The 22,220-nt window shown below is 43.2% G+C and overlaps 1 protein-coding gene across 1 annotated transcript in view; it reads left to right on the forward strand.

Annotated features, from left to right (window-relative positions):
• Positions 1-5,106: 5,106 nt before the first annotated feature.
• LOC127008797 (uncharacterized) overlaps positions 5,107-22,220 on the forward strand; it is a gene marked incomplete at its 5' end in the record, with an annotated part of 35,850 nt that continues 18,736 nt past the window's right edge. The window contains 3 exons of the mRNA XM_050881197.1: positions 5,107-5,334; positions 12,249-12,384; positions 17,261-17,394. Of these exons, the coding sequence (XP_050737154.1) occupies positions 5,107-5,334; positions 12,249-12,384; positions 17,261-17,394 (498 nt within the window). The remainder of the gene's footprint in view (positions 5,335-12,248; positions 12,385-17,260; positions 17,395-22,220) is intronic.

A 22,220-nucleotide genomic window follows, 5' to 3' on the forward strand; every position in this document is an offset into this window, starting at 1 on the left:
GTTGTTCTCCCGTGCCACAAAGAGACAGCAAGCGACAACATGAATGCGTCTGAAGGGAAGGTGAAGAGGGAGATGTTTTCTTATCCGTTTTCGTGTTTTCTTTTTCTTCTGTACGGAACAATATATGAGAGAATTCCAGTTTCTATTTCTTTTTGTTTTCTTTTCCATTTTCGTGTTTTCTTTTTCTGCTTTATGGAGCTGAATGTAAAAGAGAGAATTTCTGGGTTTCTTTCCTTTTTTTTTTTTTTTGGTGTTGTTTTCTTATCCCTTTTCTTTGCGGAACTGATTAGAAAAGAGAGAAGTCCTGTGTTTCTTTTTTTGTTGTTTTCTCATCCGTTTTTTTTCTTTTTCTTTGCGGAACTGATTAGAAAAGAGAGAATATCTGTTTCTTTTTATTGTTTTCTTCGTTTTTTTGTATTTTCTTTTTCTTTGCGGAACTGATTAGAAAAGAGAGAGAATTCCTGTGTTTCTTTTTTTGTTGTTTTCTTCGTTTTTTTGTATTTTCTTTTTCTTTGCGGAACTGATTAGAAAAGAGAGAATTCCTGTGTTTCCTTTTTGTTGTTTTCTTCGTATTTTTGTGTGTTTTCTTTTTCTTTGCGGAACTGATTAAAAAATAGAGAATACCTGTTTCTTTTTTTGTTGTTTTCTTCGTATTTTTGTGTGTTTTCTTTTTCTTTGCGGAACTGATAAGAAAATAGAGAATTCCTGACTTTTTTTTGTTGTTTTCTTCGTTTTTGTGTTTTCTTTTTCTTTGCGGAACTGATTAGAAAAGAGAGAAGTCCTGTGTTTCTTTTTTATTGTTTTCTTCGTTTTTTGTTTCTTTTTCTTTTTTCTTTGCGGAACTGAATGTAAAAGAATTCCTGTGGGTTTTTTGTTTGTTTGTTTTCTTGTTATTTCTCTTTCATTGCGGAACATAATTTAAGAGATGGGTCCTTTCTCTTTCTCTCTTCTTTTTTATGTAATAGAATATGAAAAATGAGGTGGTTCTTGTGCTTTTTTTTTTTTTTTTTTTTTTTGCTTTTCTTTACGGAACAGACTGTGAAAAGAAAGAATATTCCTGTTTTTTTCTCTTTTTATTGTTTTTTTTTTATATTACGGAACAAAATATAAAGAAAAATTCTGTTTACTTTTTTCCTTTTCTTTTTCCATTTCCTTGCGGAACTGATTAGAAAAAAGAATTCCTGTGTTTCTTTTTTGTTGTTTTCTTCGTATTTTTGTGTGTTTTCTTTTTCTTTGCGGAACTGATTAGAAAAGAGAGAGAATTCCTGTGTTTCTTTTCTTTTTTCCTTTTCTTTTTTTTCTTTTCCTTTTTTCGATCCTTTTTTCCTTTTTTGTTTCTTGTTCCATTTTTTCGTTTTTCCTTTTCTTTCCTTATTTCATTTTTTTCATTTTTTTAATTTTCTCTTCCTTTTCCTTATTTCGTTCCCTTTTTTCGTTTTTTGTTTTGTTTTGTTCCTTTTTCCTTTCTCGTTTTCCTTTTTTGTTTCTTTTTTTTCTCTCCTTTTCTTTTTTCTTTCCTTTTTCTTTACGGAACAGAATATTAAAAGGTACAATTCCTGTGTTTCGTTTTCTTCTTTTTCCTTTTCTTTTTTTATTGTTTTCCTTCTTTATTTCCCTTATCAGAATATAAAAACAATAATTCCTGTTTCTTTATTCTTTTTCCTATTCTTTTTCTTTTTGCTTTCTAATTTGTTTCGTGTATTTCTTTTTTCTTATTTTTTGTTTCCTTTTCTCTACGTAACAATATAATATAAAAAAGAACTTCCCGTGTCTCGCTTCCCTCTTCACCTTTCTCCATCGCTTCATCCATCTAGCGATCCATGATTTATTCCTCCTTCCTCTTCCCCTCCATCTCTCACGCTTGTCTCCCCTTCCTCTGTCCCTTCTTCATTTCGCCTTCCTTCCGTCCATCTTCCGTATTACTCGAATTTATTGCTTTCCACGCGCCTTCCGCCTTGCTCTCACTCTCGCTGCTGCTCTCACTCTGCTCGGCTCTCTAATGGCCAGTTCAACAGTCCAACACGGTCATTGCAAGCGCCCAAACCAAACCATATTCTCTACAATGATCCGCTATTTCCACTCAATGCCATATACCAATAAAGAGATTCCCAGTGTGGTTTATTAAAATTTCTAGCTCTTCCCTTTTGTATGAACGCCAAACACAAGAGCTGCAAGGAATTTTTGTCTTATATTGTCTTTGGTTGGGGAGCTAACAAACTTAATGTACTGGACTGTAAAACTGGCCCTTAGACCCGTCCGATTCTCACATCAACTATTTCTAAGGGCCAAAAAGTGAGGTTAAATGCTTTCTCATGAGTGTTGCTTTACGTTCAGAGTACAGACGCCTTGCCAGACTACCACCAGGGTCAGAAATCTACTCCTGGAAAGGCCCACCACCCCTGCGAAAGCCTTGTCAAATGTGTGTGTGTTTGAGCGACGTAAAGTTTGATAATATGACCCTTGATCTTTTTTTCTTCTTCGTTGTTACTGCTGCTGTTGTTGTTATTGTAGTTGTTGTTGCTTCTATATCCTTCCTAATGAGCCTCGCCTACTCTTGCTCTTTCGCCCTCTCTCCTCTTAATTTCCTTAGTACCTCGCAACTTCTGTGAGCCTCCACCCCCCTTCCCCCTTTCCCTCTCTTCTGCGACCCGCCATCTTTCATATCACTCCATTACCCTTCCCTCCACCCCTCCCTTCCCTCCCCCCTTCACCTTAGTAATTACGAGCAACACCTGGCGGGCGGTAATGGCGTCGTCAGGTGTGTGGCGCCTCTTAAAGCGGACACCTGCGGAAAATATGGTCCCGGGTGTCAAACTCAGGTACTCCAGGTGATTTGCGTGCCTTTGAGGGTGGAGGAGAAGGAAGGTTTCGTTGGTTTCTTCGTTGGGTTGAGTTTGGTTGAGTTTTGGGTTGACAGCCGGTATTTTCAAGGGGTAGTTTTTGTGTTATTGTGTTTGTGTTTGAGTGAGTGATTGTGTGTGTATATGGGGGGGGTCTTTGCGTGGGAGGTGTGTGTGTGTGTGTGTGTGTGTGTGTGTGTGTGTGTGTGTGCTACAATGGATCCTGTCTGCCTCATATTTATAGCCTCCAGTACACACACACACACACACACACACACACACACACACACTCAGAAAAGGCGAAAAATATAACCTTTTTTAAAACTATATTTGATCTATTTCCGGTTTCGTTGCTTCGAGTCTTTGGAACGAAACAACGTGACAGTGATCGAAACACCGAAGCAGCCGATAAGAAGTCAAGTCGTTGAACGTATTTGTGAACCTTTCCTGAAGTAGATTTATTTTCTTGTGATCCCAATACTGATCACATTCTGCAAAAACATACACGACCGCTTGAAAATACGTACCGAAGTTTGCGATTCCTTGTATAAATATCAGACGTATATTCTAGACTTGATCCTTTGAATAAAACTTCCTCTTGCATACCCACCTCTTCTTCTTCTTCTTCTTCTTCTTCTTCTTCTTCTTCTTCTTTTCTTTCTTATTTTTCTTCTCCATCCTCCTCCCCCTCCTTTATTCTGAACGACCCTCGATTCCCTTCCACTCCATTCCTCTTTTGAGGTCGCTTTCACAGGTTTCTTTCTTATTTTCCTCCTTTCTGTACCATTCTCCTCGTCCTCGTCCTTACCCTCATTTTTAACTTTTTCTTTTTTCCTCTCACCGTCCTCGTCGTCCACCTCTTCCTTTTCCGTATTTTTTTTTCTTTTTCAGTCATACCTAAAAGAAATTAAAGCAATTATATCATACCTATCAGAATGTTGTTGCTGAAGCTGCTGTTGTAGTACTGGAGAGTAAGAAGGATTTCGAAAAGCAAAAGAGCAAGGAGGAGGAGAAGGAGGAGGAGGAGGAGGAGGAGGAGGAGGAGGAGGAGGAGGAGGTGGAGAAAGAAACTATTGAATCTGAATGTATCTAACTTCAACCCATCACTACGAGTCCTACCTTGCTTCTTAACTACCGGAACCTTACTGAAGTCACTCACCTAGATCAAAACTCTTCATTCATTTGTAAACTTAGGCCGAGTCCCTTTGCACCTTTTCCCTTTTCTTCTAAGCATCCAAAGGTCCTCAATCCTTGCCGGTCACGCCCCTCGCAGGTAACACAGGTGACAGCTTCCTTACTCTCGACCTCATTAGTTTAACATCTCTATAGTCTTTCCACCGCCCTCCCTTTTCCTCTTATCTCCCTCCTTGTCTCGGTCCTTGTCTTCAGCTTTGCCCGTGTCCTAACAGCTTCTTCACTCTCTCAGGTCATTAGTTTAACATTCCTTTAGTCTTTTCACCATCCTCCCTTTTCCTCTTATCATCCTCCTTGTTACAGTTCTTCTCTTCATCCTCCTTCCTACTCCTTAATTAACGTCATCTTCTACAAGTCCTTCTTTGTATAAACCTAACAGCTTCTTCACTCTCTCAGCTCATTAGTTTAACATTCCCTTAGTCTTTTCACCATCCTCCCTTTTCCTCTTATCATCCTCCTTGTTATAGTTCTTCTCTTCATCCTCCTTCCTACTCCTTAACGTCATCTTCTACAAGTCCTCTTCTCTATAAACGTCATGCCTTCCTTTTTTTTATTTGTCTTTCATAAATCGATACACAGGTAATCACATTCCATTTTCACATTACGAAATCCTAAGCTTGTCAATTCATTCTACTCTCACTTATGTCTCCTTTATCTTTACCTTACCATCCCACACTCGACGAAATTCTAACTCAACTCATTCATTTTCCTCTCCGTGTTCTCTTCTGCACCTTACTTAATCTTACCATCCCACATTCTCCACGAAATCTTTGCTAATTCATTCCCCTTTCACTTTTCTCTCCTGTAATTTAACCTCTCTATATGAAATCCTTGCTAATTCATTCTCCTCTCAGTGTTCTCTCCCGCACCTTACATTAATTTATTCTTCCACATTCTCTCTACGAAATCCTTGCTAATTCATTCCCCTCTCAATTTTCTCACTTTTACCGTAACCTCTCCACGAAATCCTTCCTAATTCGTTTTCCTCTCATTGCTCTCTCCTGCACCTTACTTAACCTTACTAACCAATGCTCGCCTCAGCTCTTACCAACCCTAACCCACGACCTCTCGCCTTACAGGGTGCAGCGGCGGCTACGTGGAGGCCCTCACGCTCAAGTCGATCACCGTGCCAGCTCACCGGGTCGTCGGGGAACCGGTGGAGCTGGACTGCAACTTTGACCTGGAGGGGGACACACTGTACTCTATCACGTGGTACAGAGGCCAGGCCGAGTTCTACCGCTACATCCCGGGAGACACCAACCCCATGCATATCTACGACCTGCCCGGCGTGTCTGTGAACGTGAGTATATACCTGAGGATGGGTCTGGGAAGGAGGGAGAGGTGAGGAGTTGCCGGACAGAGAAAGGGAGGAAGGAAGGAATAGAGGTTGTGTGATATGTAAAGGGAGAGAGGGAGATTGTGTGTGTGTGAAGGAGGGAGAGAGAAGTTGCTGGAGAGAGACAGAAAGAGAGAAAGGGAGGAAGGTGTAGAGGAAGGAATAGAGAGAGAGAGAAGAGAGAGAGAGAGAGAGAGAGAGAGAGAGAGAGAGAGAGAGAGAGAGAGAGAGAGAGAGAGAGAGAGAGAGAGAGAGAGAGAGAGAGAGAAGGAATGAAGGAACGCTGTATTATGGAGTCAGGAACGAGGAGAGAGAGAGAGAGGGAGAGAGAGGAAGGAGAGAGAGAGAGAGAGAGAGAGAGAGAGAGAGAGAGAGAGAGAGAGAGAGAGAGAGAGAGAGAGAGAAGGGAGGAGAAAAGAATGTAATGAGTTTGTGTACCTTGGAGTGATGAATGGAAGGAAGGAAGCAAGGGAGGGAGGGAGGAATGGAGAGAGAAATAAAGGGAAGTTGTGCATTACTGTTCTCTCTCTCTCTCTCTCTCTCTCTCTCTCTCTCTCTCTCTCTCTCGAAAAGAAGGAAAAGAAAGAAGAAGAAGAAGAAGAAGAAGAGGAAGAAGAGAAGGAGGATTACGAATGAGAAAATGTGAAAAAGTGGCTTAAAAAGATGATTTAAAAGATAAACAAAGACAAGTCGACGGCTTTCTTGCGGCACTTCAGACTCTTCTTCTTCTTCTTCTTCTTCTTCTTCTTCTTCTTGATGTTCTTGTTGTTGTTGTTCTTCTTCTTCCACTTGTTGATGTTGTTCTTTTTCTATTTCTTCTTCCTCTTTCCTTCTACTTCTTCCTTTTCTTCTTCTTCTTCTCCCTCTTCGTCTTCTTCTTATCGTTTCGTTGGTCCTCTTCCTCTTGCTCCTCTCCTCTGCTATATTTACACTCTTGCTCCCCAATCGCGGCTTTTCCACTTAGTTAATATTTACCGAACATATTTTTAGCTTGTAACTACTTTATTTACTCTGGTAGGCGGTGGTGGGGTGACGAAGGGGGGTGAAGAGGTGGGGTGATGAGCCATGCCTCCCCCTCCTCCCTCCGTGCACCCTTCCTCCCTGTGACCCCCTTCCTCTATGCCCCCCCTTCCTCCATGTCCCTTTCCTCCATGCCCCCCCTTCCTCCATGTCCCCTTCCTCCATGCCCCCCCTTCCTCCATGTTCCCTTCCTCCCTGCGACCCCCTTCCTCCATTTCCCCTTCCTCCCTGCGACCCCCTTCCTCCATGTCCCCTTCCTCCATGCACCCCCTTCCTCCATGTTCCCTTCCTCCATTTCCCCTTCCTCCCTGCGACCCCCTTCCTCCCTCGGGTCCCCTTGTCCCTCCTCCAATCACTTTCTGGAGCTCTTGAACTAACTCGTGGAAAAAGTATTTTAGCGTTAAAAGTTTCCTCGCTCTGCTACTTTAGTGTGTGTGTGTGTGTGTGTGTGTGTGTGTGTGTGTGTGTGTGTGTGTGTGTGTGTGTCTTTTAGAAATGTAAAAGAAAATTAATGCGTCCCTGAGCTATTTCGTCAGCGCTTGAAGAATAAGCGTTAAATTCTGCAAACTTTCAGCGTCGCCTCTTGTGATGGGAGTGGCTGGGAGGCGACCGTGTGCAGGTAATGTCTGGGCGACGCGAGTACCTGGGGAAATATATAGATCGTTACTGCAACAAGAAAAGTACAACAAAAAGAGCCACTACTTCTACTACTACTACTACTACTACTACTATTACTACCACCACTGGGGCTGCTGCTGCTAAAAGGCTGCCGCTTCTTCTTCGCCCGCTCATCCATCACCAAAACATGCAAGAGATAAAACAAGAAAAGAAAAGAAAGGCTGCGAAAAAGAATGGACAACACAAAGAGGAGGAAGAAGAGGCGTTGGAGAGAAAGACGGAGAGGAGTATTGTCTTTTCTCCCTACCTCTCCTCTTTTTTCCTCCTCCTTCTTCGCCTCACCATCACCTCCACGCGACCCACCATTTGCACCACCGACCCCACCACCTCCACACATCCTCCGGGTCGTGGAAGCCAAGGAACAGGATCAAATATCTTCCGGCCGGGACAACTCATGGTATTGGCTTCTTTTGTTCCGGACGAGGGGGAAGGAAGTGGTGGGCACCTTTAATGAGCTCGGTTGCTACTTTATCCTCCTTCGGGTTGACGTGTGAAAGCTGATACGGTCTTTACGTCGGTGCTTGGGGGTGGAGACTAACTGGATCTTCCCTGTTGGTTCTTCGGCTGGTCCTCCGCTTGTAGTAAGAACGAAGGGTAAGATAGTGTATGAAAGGCTCTTATTTTTAACGTATCGGGCTCCCAATTCGACTAGTTTCCGAGGCTACAAAGAAGAGTAACCAGACTTGCATGGGTGGTTTTCCTGTTCGTGGTAATGAAGTCGTGTAATACTATCACCAGCATCACAAAACAGTCCATGAAACCCGAGCAACTTGTAATAGCGACTCTTCTTACAACTATTACCCAAGGCCACAGAGAAGATTAACCAGATTTTCATGGGTGATTATCCTGTTCGTGGTCCTGAGGTCGTGTAAAACTATCACCAGCTCACAAAACAGTCCATGAAAGCCCCATCAAATACTACGAGAGCCTTCCATTACTACTGTTTTCCAAGGCCACAGAGAAGATTAACCAGATTTTCATGGGTGATTATCCTGTTCGTGGTCCTGAAGTCGTGTAAAACTATCACCAGCTCACAAAACAGTCCATGAAAGCCCCATCAAATACTACGAGAGCCTTCCATTACGACTATTTTCCAAGGCCACAGAGAAGATTAACCAGATTTTCATGGGTGATTATCCTGTTCGTGGTCCTGAAGTCGCGTAAAACTATCACCAACATCACAAAACAGCCCATGAAAGCCCCATCAAATACTACGAGAGCCTTCCATTACGACTATTTTCCAAGGCCACAGAGAAGATTAAACGGATTTTCTTGGGCGATTATCCTGTTCGTAGTCCTGAAGTCGCGTAAAACTATCACCAACATCACAAAACAGCCCATGAAAGCCCCATCAAATACTACGAGAGACTTCCATTACGACTATTTCCCAAGGCCACAGAGAAGATTAAACGGATTTTCATGGATGGTTTTCCTGTTCGTGGTCCTGAAGTCCTGCAAAACTATCACCAGCTCACAAAACAGTCCATGAAAGCCCCATCAAATACTACGAGAGCCTTCCATTACGACTATTTCCCAAGGCCACAGAGAAGATTAAACGGATTTTCATGGACGGTTTTCCTGTTTGTGGTCCTGAAGTCCTGCAAAACTATCACCAGCATCAGAAAACAGTCCAGGAAATGCAAAGAGTTACCAAGGAAAGGATGAAGATGAGAATGGGTGTATGAAAAATGGCGAAAAGGGACAAAAACATGCAGAAAAAAAGAGCGAACAGATAGAGAGGAAATGCAAAGAGTTAGCGGGGAAAAGGTGAAGCCGAGAATCAGTGTTGGAAAAATGGCGAAAAAGACAAAGAATCATGTAGAAGAAAGAGCAAACATAGACAGGAAATGAAGCAACTTCTACGAGAGGCTTTTCAAAGAGGCGAACTTAGGAGTCGAGGCTTTTAGCAATGCGGTATACAGTCACTTGCGCCTCACGGATTAAGGCTCACGCACTCTCGTTATACTCGTCACGAACGATTTTTATTTCCAAGCGTACAACAGAGGTTCATTTCCATTTTAAAATAGAACTCGTTACCTTGGTGATGGTGCAAGACGAGCTGTGTGTGTGTGTGTGTGTGCGTGAGGACCAGTAGAGAAACGGAGTATTTTTCCAGCGTTCATTGTGCGGATAACGCGGAGAGACTTTTAATTAACGTCGATCAAGCTTCTTCTTCCTCCGGCGAGACCTGACGAGGAAAAAAGACGGAGCGTGAAGACGGACTCGAAGTAAATACTGAAGCTGCAGAAGGAGCGAAGAGACAGACAGAAAATGCAAAGAGTTAGCTTGGAAAGGCTGAAGACGGAAAAACGAAAAGGACAGAAACAGATAGAAAAAGAGCAAACGGATAGACAGGAAATGCAAAGAGTGGGAATGAGTGTATGGAAAATGGCGAAAAGGACAAAAATATGCAGAAAAAAGAGCGAACAGATAGAGAGGAAATGGAAAGAGTTACCAAGAAAAGGATGCAGATGAGAATGAGTGTATGAAAAATGCCGAAAAGGACAAACATGCAGAAAAAAGAGCGAACAGATAGAGAGGAAATGCAAAGACTTACCAGGAAAAGGATGAAGATGAGAATGTGTATGAAAAATGCCGAAAATGACAAACATGCAGAAAAAGAGCGAACAGAAGACAGGAAATGCAAAGTGTTACCAAGGAAAGAATGAAGATGAGAATGAGTGTATGGAAAATGGCGAAAATGACAGAAACATGCAGAAAAAAAGAGCGAACAGATAGAGAGGAAATGCAAAGAGTTAGCGGGGAAAGGATGAAACCGAGAATGAGTGTTGGAAAAATGTCGACTTAAAGGACAAAGAATCGTGTAGAAGAAAGAGCAAACATAGACAGGAAATGCAAAGAGTTACCAAGGAAAGGTTAGAGACGAGAATCAGTGTAAGAAAAAAAACTAATAGTAAAGAGGAAATACCGAAAAGGAGAAAAACAAGTGAAAGAGAGAACAGACAGCCGGGAAATGCAAAGAGTTAGTTGGTAAAGAGTAGAGGCGAGAATCAGTAGAAATAAAAAGAATGGCAAAGATAAAATGGCGATAATGACATAGATAATTAGAAGAGATAAGAGGTAGAGAGAAAATGCGGAGAGTTAGCAGAGAAAAGGTAAAAATGAAAATCAGCGTAAAAAAAATTCATCAGGTTTTTTGTTTGTTTGTTTGTTTGTTTCTCCATTATTACTGCATAAGCTATTTTTTCCCTTTATGTCTTTTTTTCCTCTTGTTCTCATGTATTCTGCCCTTTCGTAATTTTACCATATATTTGTGTTGCTATTTGCCTTCTTTTGTCTCATCCGTTTCTTTCTGTTTTTCTATTACTACTCCATAAGCTATTTTTTTCCCTCTATCTCTTTTTCCTCTTGTTCTTCTCTTTCGTAATTTTACCATTTTTTTCGTGTTGCTATTTACCCTCTTTTGTCTCATCCGTTTCTTGCTGTTTTTCTATTACTACTTCATAAGCTATTTTTTTCCCTCTATCTCTTTTTCCTCTTGTTCTTCTCTTTCGTAATTTTACCATTTTTTTCGTATTGCTATTTACCCTCTTTTGTCTCACCCGTCTCTCTCTCTTCATCCATTACCTCTGCATAAGCTGATTTTTCCCTTTTATTTCTTTTACCCGTTTGTTTTGTAAAGATGAAATGGCGAAACGGGCAAAAACACGAAGGAAAAGGTGGGGGAGGGGGAAAAACGAGGGGAAGAAGAAAATGTAAAAAAAAATTGTAATGGTCAGCGTTGTGGAAAAAAAAAAACATAATGAGAAATAACTGTTGAGAAAAAAAATGACAGTAACAAGGAATAACTCACGAGAACGCGATTAATCTCCTTGTCGCCCTTCTGAAATAACTGATGTGGGATTCGGAAGCGTCTGAAAATACCAACTTTAGCCTACTCTACTCCGTCACCCCTTCCTCCTATAGCGTTTTCCATTTAGCGTAACCTGTTTTTGGGTCGTGATCTGTAGAGTCCCTTATAGAGTCCCGACTACCTAAGATTTGGACGCCATTATTGGGCCTGTTTTCGCCGTGCTTTTCAAACGCTAGCACACGCTCTCGTGGCGAAAACAGGAACAATAATGGCGTCCAAATCTTAGGTTGTCGGGACTCTATCTATCAAGGGACTCGACAGATCACGACCCAGAAACAGGTTATGCTAAATGGAAGAGGCTACTAATCCGTCACTCCTTACTTTTCGGCACCCTGGCACACACACACATTTGACAAGGCTTTCCTAGGAGTCGTGGGCTTTCTATGGGGTAGTTTTATGACCCTGGTGGTAGTCTGACAAAGCTTCTGTACCATGAACGCGAAAAGATAGCCCATGAGAAAGCGATTAGTCTCCGTTTCGGCCTTTGGAAGTAGTTGATGTAGGAGGCGAAAGTGTCTGAGAAAATGGATCTTATACACTATTCTGTTACCCCTTATACCCTCCTCCTCCTCCTCCTCCTCCCCCTCTTGACCCTCCCCAACGCCTGAAAAAATCCCAAAACGACTATAGGAGAATTCATAAATAACATGAGCAGGGAGGATTTTTGCGGGGGAGCGAGACCAACGAAAAAATTGAGCTCTGGGGTAGAGAAGCGTGGGGTCATTTTTCTCGCGCTGTAAGCCGTGATAAACGTTGCACGAAATCCCTCTCTTAATATCACACATTTTTTTACGAGGCACAAAATGCTGTAATTACCGGGCCATGCTGCGAGTGACGAAAAAAAAAACTATTCTGATCCCGCTAATCGTCCCCAGCCGTTTATTTTATCCCTTTAATTCCCAGGATGAAGTAATGACCGGAAAATACGAAATCATGATGCTATTTGATTTCTACCTCTTGGTCTCTTTTTGGGGACGTGAGAGTGAGGTTGTTAACGTGGAGGAGAGGCGTTCATTTGCACCTCCTTCAGATTCTAGCCTAATAACGTTAATTATTTTTCTCTTACCGTTTCATTTATTTACCCTCGATTTTTTTTTTTTTTTTTTTTTTTTTGGTGTGTGTGTGTTCCAATGCTATTCCTTTACACACACACACACACACACACACACACACACACACACACACACACACACATTCCTCAACTGTGCGTCTGACCGAAGTTCTCTCTCCTTAACTCCCTTCCTGTTGTCCTTCCTGCGTGCTCTTCGCCTCCTTTCATAATTACATGACACCTCTTTCTCCCCAGACCGCCCTCAGCGAGCACGGGAAGGTCATGCTGCGCCCCGTCAGTCTCCTTTCGTCCGGGGAGTACAAGTGCGAGGTCTCCGCTGACACCCCGAACTTCCACACGGAGGCGAAGAAAGGAGAGATGCTGGTTGTTGGTAAGTACTCGAATGAACTGACTGATTGATAGAAAGTAGTGGTAGTAGTAGTAGTAGTAGATTTTTACAGCATAGGAGGCAGGTCAAGGGCAAGAAAATAGAAACAGTAACAAAAACTCCGCTAAACGCTGCTCCGGCAAAAGAAAAAAGAACGATAGGTCAAAGGAGAGATCAATTCCGGGTGAAGAGGTGCCTTGATACTCTCCTGTAGTCGTAGTAGTAGTAGTAGTTGTAGTAGTAGTAGTAGTTTTAGGTACCTCTACATGTTCTTCAAGTTAACAAGTGGACAAAATTTACCTCTCTTCAGCCCTCTCGCTCTTTTTTTCTTTTGTCAGTGCAGCGTCTTGCGGGCTTTTGTTTTTGTTGCTGTTTTTGTGCTTTGCCCTTGAGCTGCCTCCCTTGCTGTAATAAAGGAGACAATTATCTAATCAATACACACACACACACACACACACACACACACACACACACACACACCGCCTCGCCCCTCCAGTGGAAGCCCCAACATGTCCCTTCTCGTATGGCTTCAGTAAATCTGGACTCTCTCGTTAATCTTTGAAAGTATTAAAGTTATTGGCGCGAAGCATGTGTGTGTGTGTGTGTGTGTGTGTGTGTGTGTGTGTGTGTGTGTTTATCAGATCACATTAAGGTTATTACAGTGGCCAGGTACAGTTTATTTCCTCCGTGTGACCGTGGAGGGAACGTGACTCAGCAACGGTGATGGCTCGCGTGTGGTGCTGCGCGTATTAAATATAAAGATAAAAAAAAGCACCGCCGCCACCCCCCCACACCCCCGGCGTACCATAACATGACCCGGGAACAAAATCTTTTACTCGGATCTGCTCCTTTTTGCTCTCGCGGGGCAGACCAGAGCCAGGATTTTTGCATTTCCTGTCTGTCTGTCAGTTCGCTCTTTCTTCTACATCTTTCTGTCCTTTTCGCCATTGTATCTTTACTATTCGGGTTTTTTTCCTACACTGATTCCCGCCTTTGCACTGTCCCTGGTAAGTCTCTGCATTTCTTGTCTGTCTGTTCGCTCTTTCTTCACTATGTTTCTGTACTTCTCGCCATTTTATCTTTACCTATTATTCGCCTTTTTCCTACACTGATTCCCGCCTTTGCACTTTCCCTGGTAAGTCTTTGCATTTCCTGTCTGTCTGTTCGCTCTTTCTTCTACGTGTTGTCTCCTTTTCGCCGTTTTATCTTTACTATCCGTTATTTCCAACAATGATTCTCGCCTTCACACTTTCTCTGGTAAGTCTTTGTATATTCTGTTGATCCTGACCATAAGACACTCCAGACCTTATCGCCAAATGGACTCAAAACCATTGGATCGAGCACTGAAAACTCCCTCTCGCAGCAACTTTTGGCATAGAATCCGTTGCCTTAGAAGAAAGCGTCGAGGCTGCTCCGGGAAGGCTACTGGCTGGCGATCTCGAGTCCAGCACATGATCAAACCATGGGAAAGTAGAGGGCGAAGGAGGATGCAAAGAAGGGGCAATGGAAAACCCGAAAGAGGCGAAGGGAGGAGATGGGATTGAGACACACACACACACACACACACACACACACACACACACACACACACACACACACACACACACACACACACACACACACACACACATCTATCTTTCTGTCAGCCTATCTATGACTCAGAGCCGGAAGTCAAGTTATCAGTGTTGTGTGCAGGATCCAGAACCCATTGGACATGGTATCCGAACACGGCAGACACACGGACGGTTTGGACACGGCGAACACACTGACAGTTTCGACACGGCAGACACACGGGTTTGGACGCGGCGAACACACTGACAGTTTCGACACGGCAGACACACGGGTTTGGACACGGTGGACATACGGACGGTTTGGACACGGCGGGCACACGGGTTTGGACACGGCGGACACACAGACAGTTTGGACACGGCAGACACAGGGACGGTTTGGACACGGCGAACACACGGGTTTGGACACGGCAGACATACGGACGGTTTGGACACGGCAGACACACGGACGGTTTGACGCCGGACCCAAGCCACCAAGTCCCCTTCAAGCCCCCAGCAGCGAGGACAGCCGCGGATGTGCTCGCAAAGCCCATAAACCTCACTTGTTGTCCGAGGCTCCGTCCCTTGTCTTCGCGGCGTCCTCAACCAGCACCAGAAAAGCAATTACGCCTCCTACCTGATAACTTTCCTTACGTATTGTCCCTCCTACGTCTCCTCTTTTCCACGACGGAGGGAATTCTCGCGCGGTGGAGACGGAGATAAACCGATGTCGTGAGCGGGAGAGAAGGACGCGGGGAAACCTTGCTCCATATTCTCAAAACTTTTCGGTCCCCAAGCACACACATTTGACAAGGATTTCATAGGAGTTTCGGGCATTTCCAGAGGTACATTCATGACCCTGGTGGTAGTTTGACCCTTCTCCTGTACCATGGACGTGAGAAAACACTCGTAAAAACCTGATTCATATCCTCTTCGGCCTTTGGAAATGGGTGACGTGAGAGGTGGAGGCGTCTAGAAATACCGGCACACTGGCACTGATAAAATGTCCGTGTAGTGTTGTCAGCGGCGGGGATGCAGGCTCACAGCGGCTCCAGCGGGGGATTTCGTAAACTGCGTGCCCGGAAAATAAATAAACCAAAGCCCCTGCCATTTAGCCTGACCGAGGGGAGGAGGAGAGGAAGAGGAGGGCGAGGGAGAGAGAGATGTCCGCCCGGCTGCTGGGTTGATGGAAGAATGGATCGCCGGAATGGGTGTATTTTGTGCTGGGTTCTGTTTGGATTAAGGTGCGATGTGTTGGATGTCCTGTGCTGTGTGTGTGTGTGTGTGTGTGTGTGTGTGTGTGTGTGTGTGTGTGTGTTGAGATATTACTTGTCCACATCCACACCCTCACTCACGTCCACGCACACGCACACACATACATTCACACGGACGCACCCCCGCACGCAATCCCACCCTCTAAAATATATACAATGAAATCTCCGAAATGTTAATAAAGCACCACAATATTTTACAGCAGCAAGTAAATATCAATACACCGGTAATTAGAGCCGTAAATCCTTCTCCTGAAACACGAAACGCGGCAAAAAAAAAGGGGAAAAAATGAAAAAGGAGGCGGTAGTCGGGAGCGGAAAAAGGTCAAATGAGTAAAAAAAATATATAAAAAAAAGAGAGATCCAACAAAATAAACAAAGCAAAAAAAGAAACTGTGCAAAATGGTGACGCTCAAAATGTTTCGTTTCTTTCATGTCCGGCATTTTGAGAGAGAGAGAGAGAGAGAGAGAGAGAGAGAGAGAGAGAGAGAGAGAGAGAGAGAGAGAGAGAGAGAGAGAGAGAGAGAGAGAGAGAGAGGTAAAGCGTTCCTTCACATATCCTGAATAAACTGTAAATTCACGTTGTTCTAATTAATTCTGGCCGGGCAGGTTCACTAATTACCGACGCACCTTCGCTAGTCTACACCTGAGCGGGACAAGACAGGGGCAGAGGGGGGGATGGGGACAGGGATGGGTAGGGGGGAAGGAGACGGGGGACAGGGTGGAGAGGGGCAGGAGAAGGTCAGAGGAGGAAGGGGGGGCAGGGCGCAGGGAAGAGCACATTTTCCCAAACGTAATCATTTCCTAACTACACGCCCGGCACCCATCAATATTTTTTTAGGCGGAGGAATGGACGGCGAGAGGACTTAGAGACATAATATTGAGAGTGGGGAAAAGATTAGCAGCTTTAACCCTTGTAAATAAAGAAATGATTATAGTTTCTTCCCCTATAAAGAAATGTTAGTTTCTTCCCATGTAGATACATAAATGATAGTAGTTTCAACCCTTATAAATACAAAATAATAATGTTTTAACCCCTATAGATAGAAATTAACAGTAGTTTCATTCCTTATCAGTTGAACGTTTGTACAGCACCGTGTATGTTTAGTCTCGTGTAGATATTAGATTTATACTGCTTGTGTTAAAACCTAATGTTATCCCTTCTGCTAGGGTATTCAACTCTAATCCTTTTCTAAGCTCTACGCGTTGCTGAGATCTAACATTTATCCCTTCTACTACTGCATCCATCACCACTACTATTGTTTTAACCACAACACTAACATAATTCCTTACCCTGGTACTGTATTCATCACTAATCCTATCTTCTAGCCACATGCATTGCTGAGATTCATTGTCCCTTCTGCTACTGGATCCATCACTACTCCTATTGTTTTAACCACAACACTAATATCACTAATATACTCTTCCCTGCTACTGTAGTCACCACCAATCCTATTCTTCAAACACATTGCTAAGATCAGATTTTCCTTCTGCTATAGGCTACATATTGCGGAGGTCTAATAACCCGGTAGCAGCGGGGATCGTGTTTCTTAATGGTCCCTCTAAGCGAGAAAAGCGAGAAAAAATCATCACTCACACAATCCCTTTCATGATATAAATCAAAGCATTCGTGATCAGTTTATGTATCATCTATTTTGGGGGGGTTAAATCATGGCACAAATTTGGTCCCTCGCTGCTACACGGTAAAGCCACAAATTTGGCCCGTCGCTGCTACACGGTAAAGCCACAAATTTGGTCCCTCGCTGCTACACGGTAAAGCCACAAATTTGGCCCATCGCTGCTACACGGTAAAGCCACAAATTTGGCCCATCGCTGCTACACGGTAAAGCCACAAATTTGGCCCATCGCTGCTACACGGTAAAGCCACAAATTTGGCCCATCGCTGCTACACGGTAAAGCCACAAATTTGGCCCATCGCTGCTACACGGTAAAGCCACAAATTTGGCCCGTCGCTGCTACCGGGATCATGTTCCTTCTGCTAATGGATTCAGCTCTACTCATGTTCCTCTAACCACAACTTTTTCTCCCCGCCCTCTGCAGATCTCCCGGACCAGGAGCCAACGATAACAGGTGGAAGGCCGAAGTACCACGTAGGCGATGAGGTCCACGTGAACTGTACCTCCCTCCGCTCCCGTCCCGCCGCCTCCCTCATTTGGTACATCAACGGCGAACAGGCAAGTCATGAGGGTTATTGTCACTGCCACCGCCTGAGTTACTAGTCGGTGTGGTGGCCCTGTCTGAGTTAGCCTTTTCTTGAGCTATTTGAGTATGGTGTGTGTGTGTGTGTGTGTGTGTGTGTGTGTGTGTGTGTGTGTGTGTGTGTGTGTGTGTGTGTGTGTGATATTGAAATAGAGACGTAAAAGATAGATAAAAAGAAAGACAGAGAAAGAGAAAAGAAAGAAGAAATAGAGAAGTATGAGAGAGAAGAAAAAGACCGAGAAAGAGAAAAGAAAGAAAGATAAAGAACAGTCATTCAAGTTGAAGGAAAACAGAAGTACAAGCACAGGGAGTCTGGTCCAGAATTTGCCTGAGAAAGGGATGAAAGACTAAATATACGAGTAAACTCTTGCATTGGGATTTTGGACAGCATAGGAATAAGAGAGTTTCATTCACAATTTCGCTAACACCACGATTAAAACTCATCATTGTGAATATTGATAAACAACAGTGGCATAATACTGAACCCTGTGGAACCCCAGTCAGCTTTTTTTTTTCTTTTTCCCCTTGATTTGAGTATTTTTTTTCAGCAGCCAAGCCTCGCCCTGCTTAAGTTCAGTTCTATCCCACTTATATTCCGTTTTTTAACAGGTCCTTCTTCCAGAGCCTTACATCAGTCTAAATATATTATGGTCTTATTTTCACCCCTGTTTACCGGCCCAGCTATTTCATTAAAGAACCAAATATTGCAAAGAGAAAAGAAAGAATGAGAGGAGAGAGAAAGAAAGAAAAAAAGAAAGAATACATAACAAAACAAAAAATTTAAAGTGCAGGAGAAATGACCATAAAGAGAGAGAGAGAACTTGACTAGAGACACAGGGATGCACACTTGAAACCGAATGAAAGGAAATAAGAGAACAATAACGAGGAGAAGGAGGAGAAAGGAGAAGAAGAAAATAAGGAAGGGGAGGATAAGAGCGAGGAGGGCGAGGAGGACGAGAAAAACAATATCAAAAGGAGAGCAGAGAGACGAAGCAACCGCAGGAGAGCTCATACTGAATGCACCTGACCGAAATAAAAAGAAAGGAAGGAGTTGAGGTGTGCATTACAAGCAGAGAGAGAGAGAGAGAGAGAGAGAGAGAGAGAGAGAGAGAGAGAGAGAGAGAGAGAGAGAGAGAGAGAGAGAGAGAGAGAGAGAGAGAGAGAGAGAGAGAGAGAGAGAGAGAGAGAGAGAGAGAGAGAGAGAGAGAGTAACAAAGACATATTATCACCGACACCACGGAGACATTTATTAGTACTTTAGCTGCCATTACGTTCTTCCTTCACTTAAGACACGGTAACAAGATTGGAGATGAAGAACCAGGCCAACACGACTCATTAAAATGTTATACCACTGATGACATGAAAAGAGAGACTAACAATTGCTATACCACTGTTGACATGAGAGACTAACACACACACACACACACACACACACACACACACACACACACACACACACACACACACACACACACACACATGACTGAATAACACAAACACTTCCCCTCTGAATAATTGCTCAGCGTCGCCGCATGAGAGAGAGAGAGAGAGAGAGAGAGAGAGAGAGAGAGAGAGAGAGAGAGAGAGAGAGAGAGAGAGAGAGAGAGAGAGAGAGAGAGAGAGAGAGAGAGAGAGAGAGAGAGAGAGAGAGAGAGAGAGAGAGAGAGAGAGAGAGAGAGAGAGAGAGAGAGAGAGCAAATGTTTGTCTCTCCCTCTGGGTCGATGAGTGGCTGGAAGCATTACCCAAGTCCACGAAGACCAGGGAACCATAATTAAACAAGTCCACGAAGACCAGGGAACCATACTTTCAAACATCTCGAGCCCTCATTACGACTATTTCCTAAGGCCACAGAGAAGATTAATTTGGTCTTCATGGGTGTTTTTTTTCCCGTTCAGGAGTCAGAAGTCGTGTAAAACTATCACCAGGATCACTAAACAGGCCATGGAAATCTCAGCAACTTCCACGAGGCTTTTGAAACAGGTGAACTGAGGCAGCTCAAGGGCACAAAAAAAACAATAATAAAAAAAAAAAAACCGCTAATCGCTGCTCCCATAAAAGAATCAGAAGAGGTGGCCAAAAATTCGGGAGGAGAGGTGTCCTGATACCCTCCTCTTGAAAGAGTTCAAGTCGTAGGCAGGAGGAAATACAGATGAAGGAAGATTGTTCCAGAGTTTACCAGCGTGATGGATGAAAGAGTGAAGATGCTGGTTAACTCTTGCATAAGGGGTTTGGACAGTATAGGGATGAGCATGAGTAGAAAGTCGTGTGCAGCGGGGCCGCGGGAGGGGGGGAGGCATGCAGCTAGCAAGTTAAGAAGAGCAGTCAGCGTGGAAATATCGATAGAAGATAGAAAGAGAGGCAATACGGGTCAAGCAAACGCCCCCTTTTGACACGACTAGGCTCCTTGCTTTCCCACCTTCTTCCCCGACTCTTCCTTCTCCTCCTCCTCCTCCTCCTCCTCTTCCAAGCAAGGAAGCAATAATAATTGAGGACTTTAATTGCCCTAACCTTGACTGGGGACTGTTGACTGGAGATCAAGAGGGTAGCATGCTCATAGAAATGGTGGAGGATTCGTTCCTCACGCAAGTTGTAACTCAACCAACGAGAGAAAACAATCTGCTGGATCTGGTACTAGCAACCGACTCTGACCTCATTCATGACTATGAAATTGGTGAGAAACTTAATGGTTGCGATCACCACTTACTCCGTTTCAATGTCAACATAATTCACAAACTCGTAGATAATCCGTCAGTGATACTAGATTACAAAAAAGCAAATTTCAACTTACCCTGTGAGCTGCTTCTCCCTACGACCTGGGACCAACTTAACCTCACCGACAATACAATCGACAACACGTGGAACATTTTCAAAGATAAGCTTTTGGGGGTAGAGAAGGCTACAGTGCCTACGAAATCCAGGTGAGTAAATGGTGACGTAGGTCCACCGTGGATGACCAGAGAAATAAAAAGGGTAGTAAACCTAAAAAAAAAGGGAATTATAATCTAATGAAAGAGAATGACACTGCCGAAGCCCGTACACAGTACCACAACAGCCTCAGAGCTTGTCGCACCCTTATTTGGAGTATTAAACGCAACTATGAAAAACAAATAGCGCGTGAAATCAAGACTAACTCCAAGAAATTCTTCACATACATCAGATCGAAAAAGAAAGTAAAATCCAATATTGGTCTCCTGACAGACGAGACTGGATCTGTAACCCAGGACAGCAAACACATGGCCAGAATCCTCAACAGTAACTTCGCATCCGTATTCACAATCGAGGACATCGAAATCATTCCCGAGGGCCCTGACCCGCCGAGGGGGCTCACGCCCCTGGAAATTGACTCACTATGCGACCAAGAAGTGAAAAAGTACTTGGACAAACTCGATACGAACAAGTCAACGGGACCCGACAACTTGTCCCCGCGGTTATTAAAAGAGCTTAAACAGCAAATACTTCTGCCACTCACTAACATATTTAACCGGTCAGTACAACTGAACAAGGTCCCGGAAGACTGGAAGATGGCGAACGTAACACCGATTTTCAAAAATCGTGACAAAAGCGTTGCATTAAACTACAGGCCCATAAGTTTGACATCTGTGGCAGGAAAAATGCTCGAGAAGATCATTAGAGACAAACTTGTCAAGTTTCTAGCAGGGTTGGCATGGTTAAAATCAAATGATTTTAATCGTGATTATAATCGATTATAATCATAGAAAAAAATCACTGATTAAAATCAGTTGTCAAAATAATCCTCAGCAAATCTTTTCAATGCCTTGTCATTGACCTTTTAAATGTATTTGTAAATATAATCACTGTGTTCCTACATATTTTAAAATTACTAAACATTACATTTAAAAGTACAAAACTGTGATATTTTAGTTAAAATATGTAGGGAACACAGTGATGACATTGAGCAACAGATAATTAGGAAGGTCAATGACAAGGCATTGAAGAGATTTGCTGAAGATTATTTTGACAGACTCAAACCAATTGCAGTGGCATTAGATAGACTTCAACGTGAAGATGCACACATTAGTGATGCAGTAGATTAGAAGTTTGGTTCAAACTTGAATGTGATTTGCAGGAATGTTTAACAGAGCAGAAGGATCTGGATGAGTTACTAAACAGGAAAAAATCAGCACTAATACCTGCTCATTACTTAGCAAATTTGATTGACCCTAGGTATCAGGTTAAGTGTCTCACTACTGAGGAGATTGATAGAGCAGAAAATTATGTGGAAGAAAATTTTCCCCAGTTTCTTTCAACGTTAATGAGATATCGAGGAAAGTTCATGCCTTTCAAGCATATGCATTTTAAACCTGATGTTGTAAATACCCTATCACGACTTGCTTGGTGGCGATATTTTTCAGGAGATATTAAAGACTGTATGGTGGTGCCTACCCAGTTACATACAGCTGTTGCTTCCTCAGCAGGAATTGAAAGAGTCTTTTCAACCTTTGGACTTGTGCAGTCAAAAATTAGAAACAGTCTAGGCAATGAAAAAGCATCAAAGCTTGTTCCTGTGTTCAAACACTTCGACAAAAACAGAATCATTTCCTCTGATACCCCAAACTTACGTTGGTGCCTTACATGTATCTGATCTTGAAAGAAAGTGTAACCCTGGCTGTTATATCTTTTACATTTTGCATAAATATCATATGTGTATAATGTATTTCATAATGAAACAAAAAGTGTCCTTTTACACAGACAATAACTAAAATTCAATATGTTTACATTTTATAAACTTGTAGCCGAATGTAAACTCATATATCTTGTTGCATCTTTTTTCAACAGTGT

Source organism: Eriocheir sinensis, chromosome 38 (genome assembly GCF_024679095.1).
Source record: "Eriocheir sinensis breed Jianghai 21 chromosome 38, ASM2467909v1, whole genome shotgun sequence".
NCBI lineage: Eukaryota > Metazoa > Arthropoda > Malacostraca > Decapoda > Varunidae > Eriocheir > Eriocheir sinensis.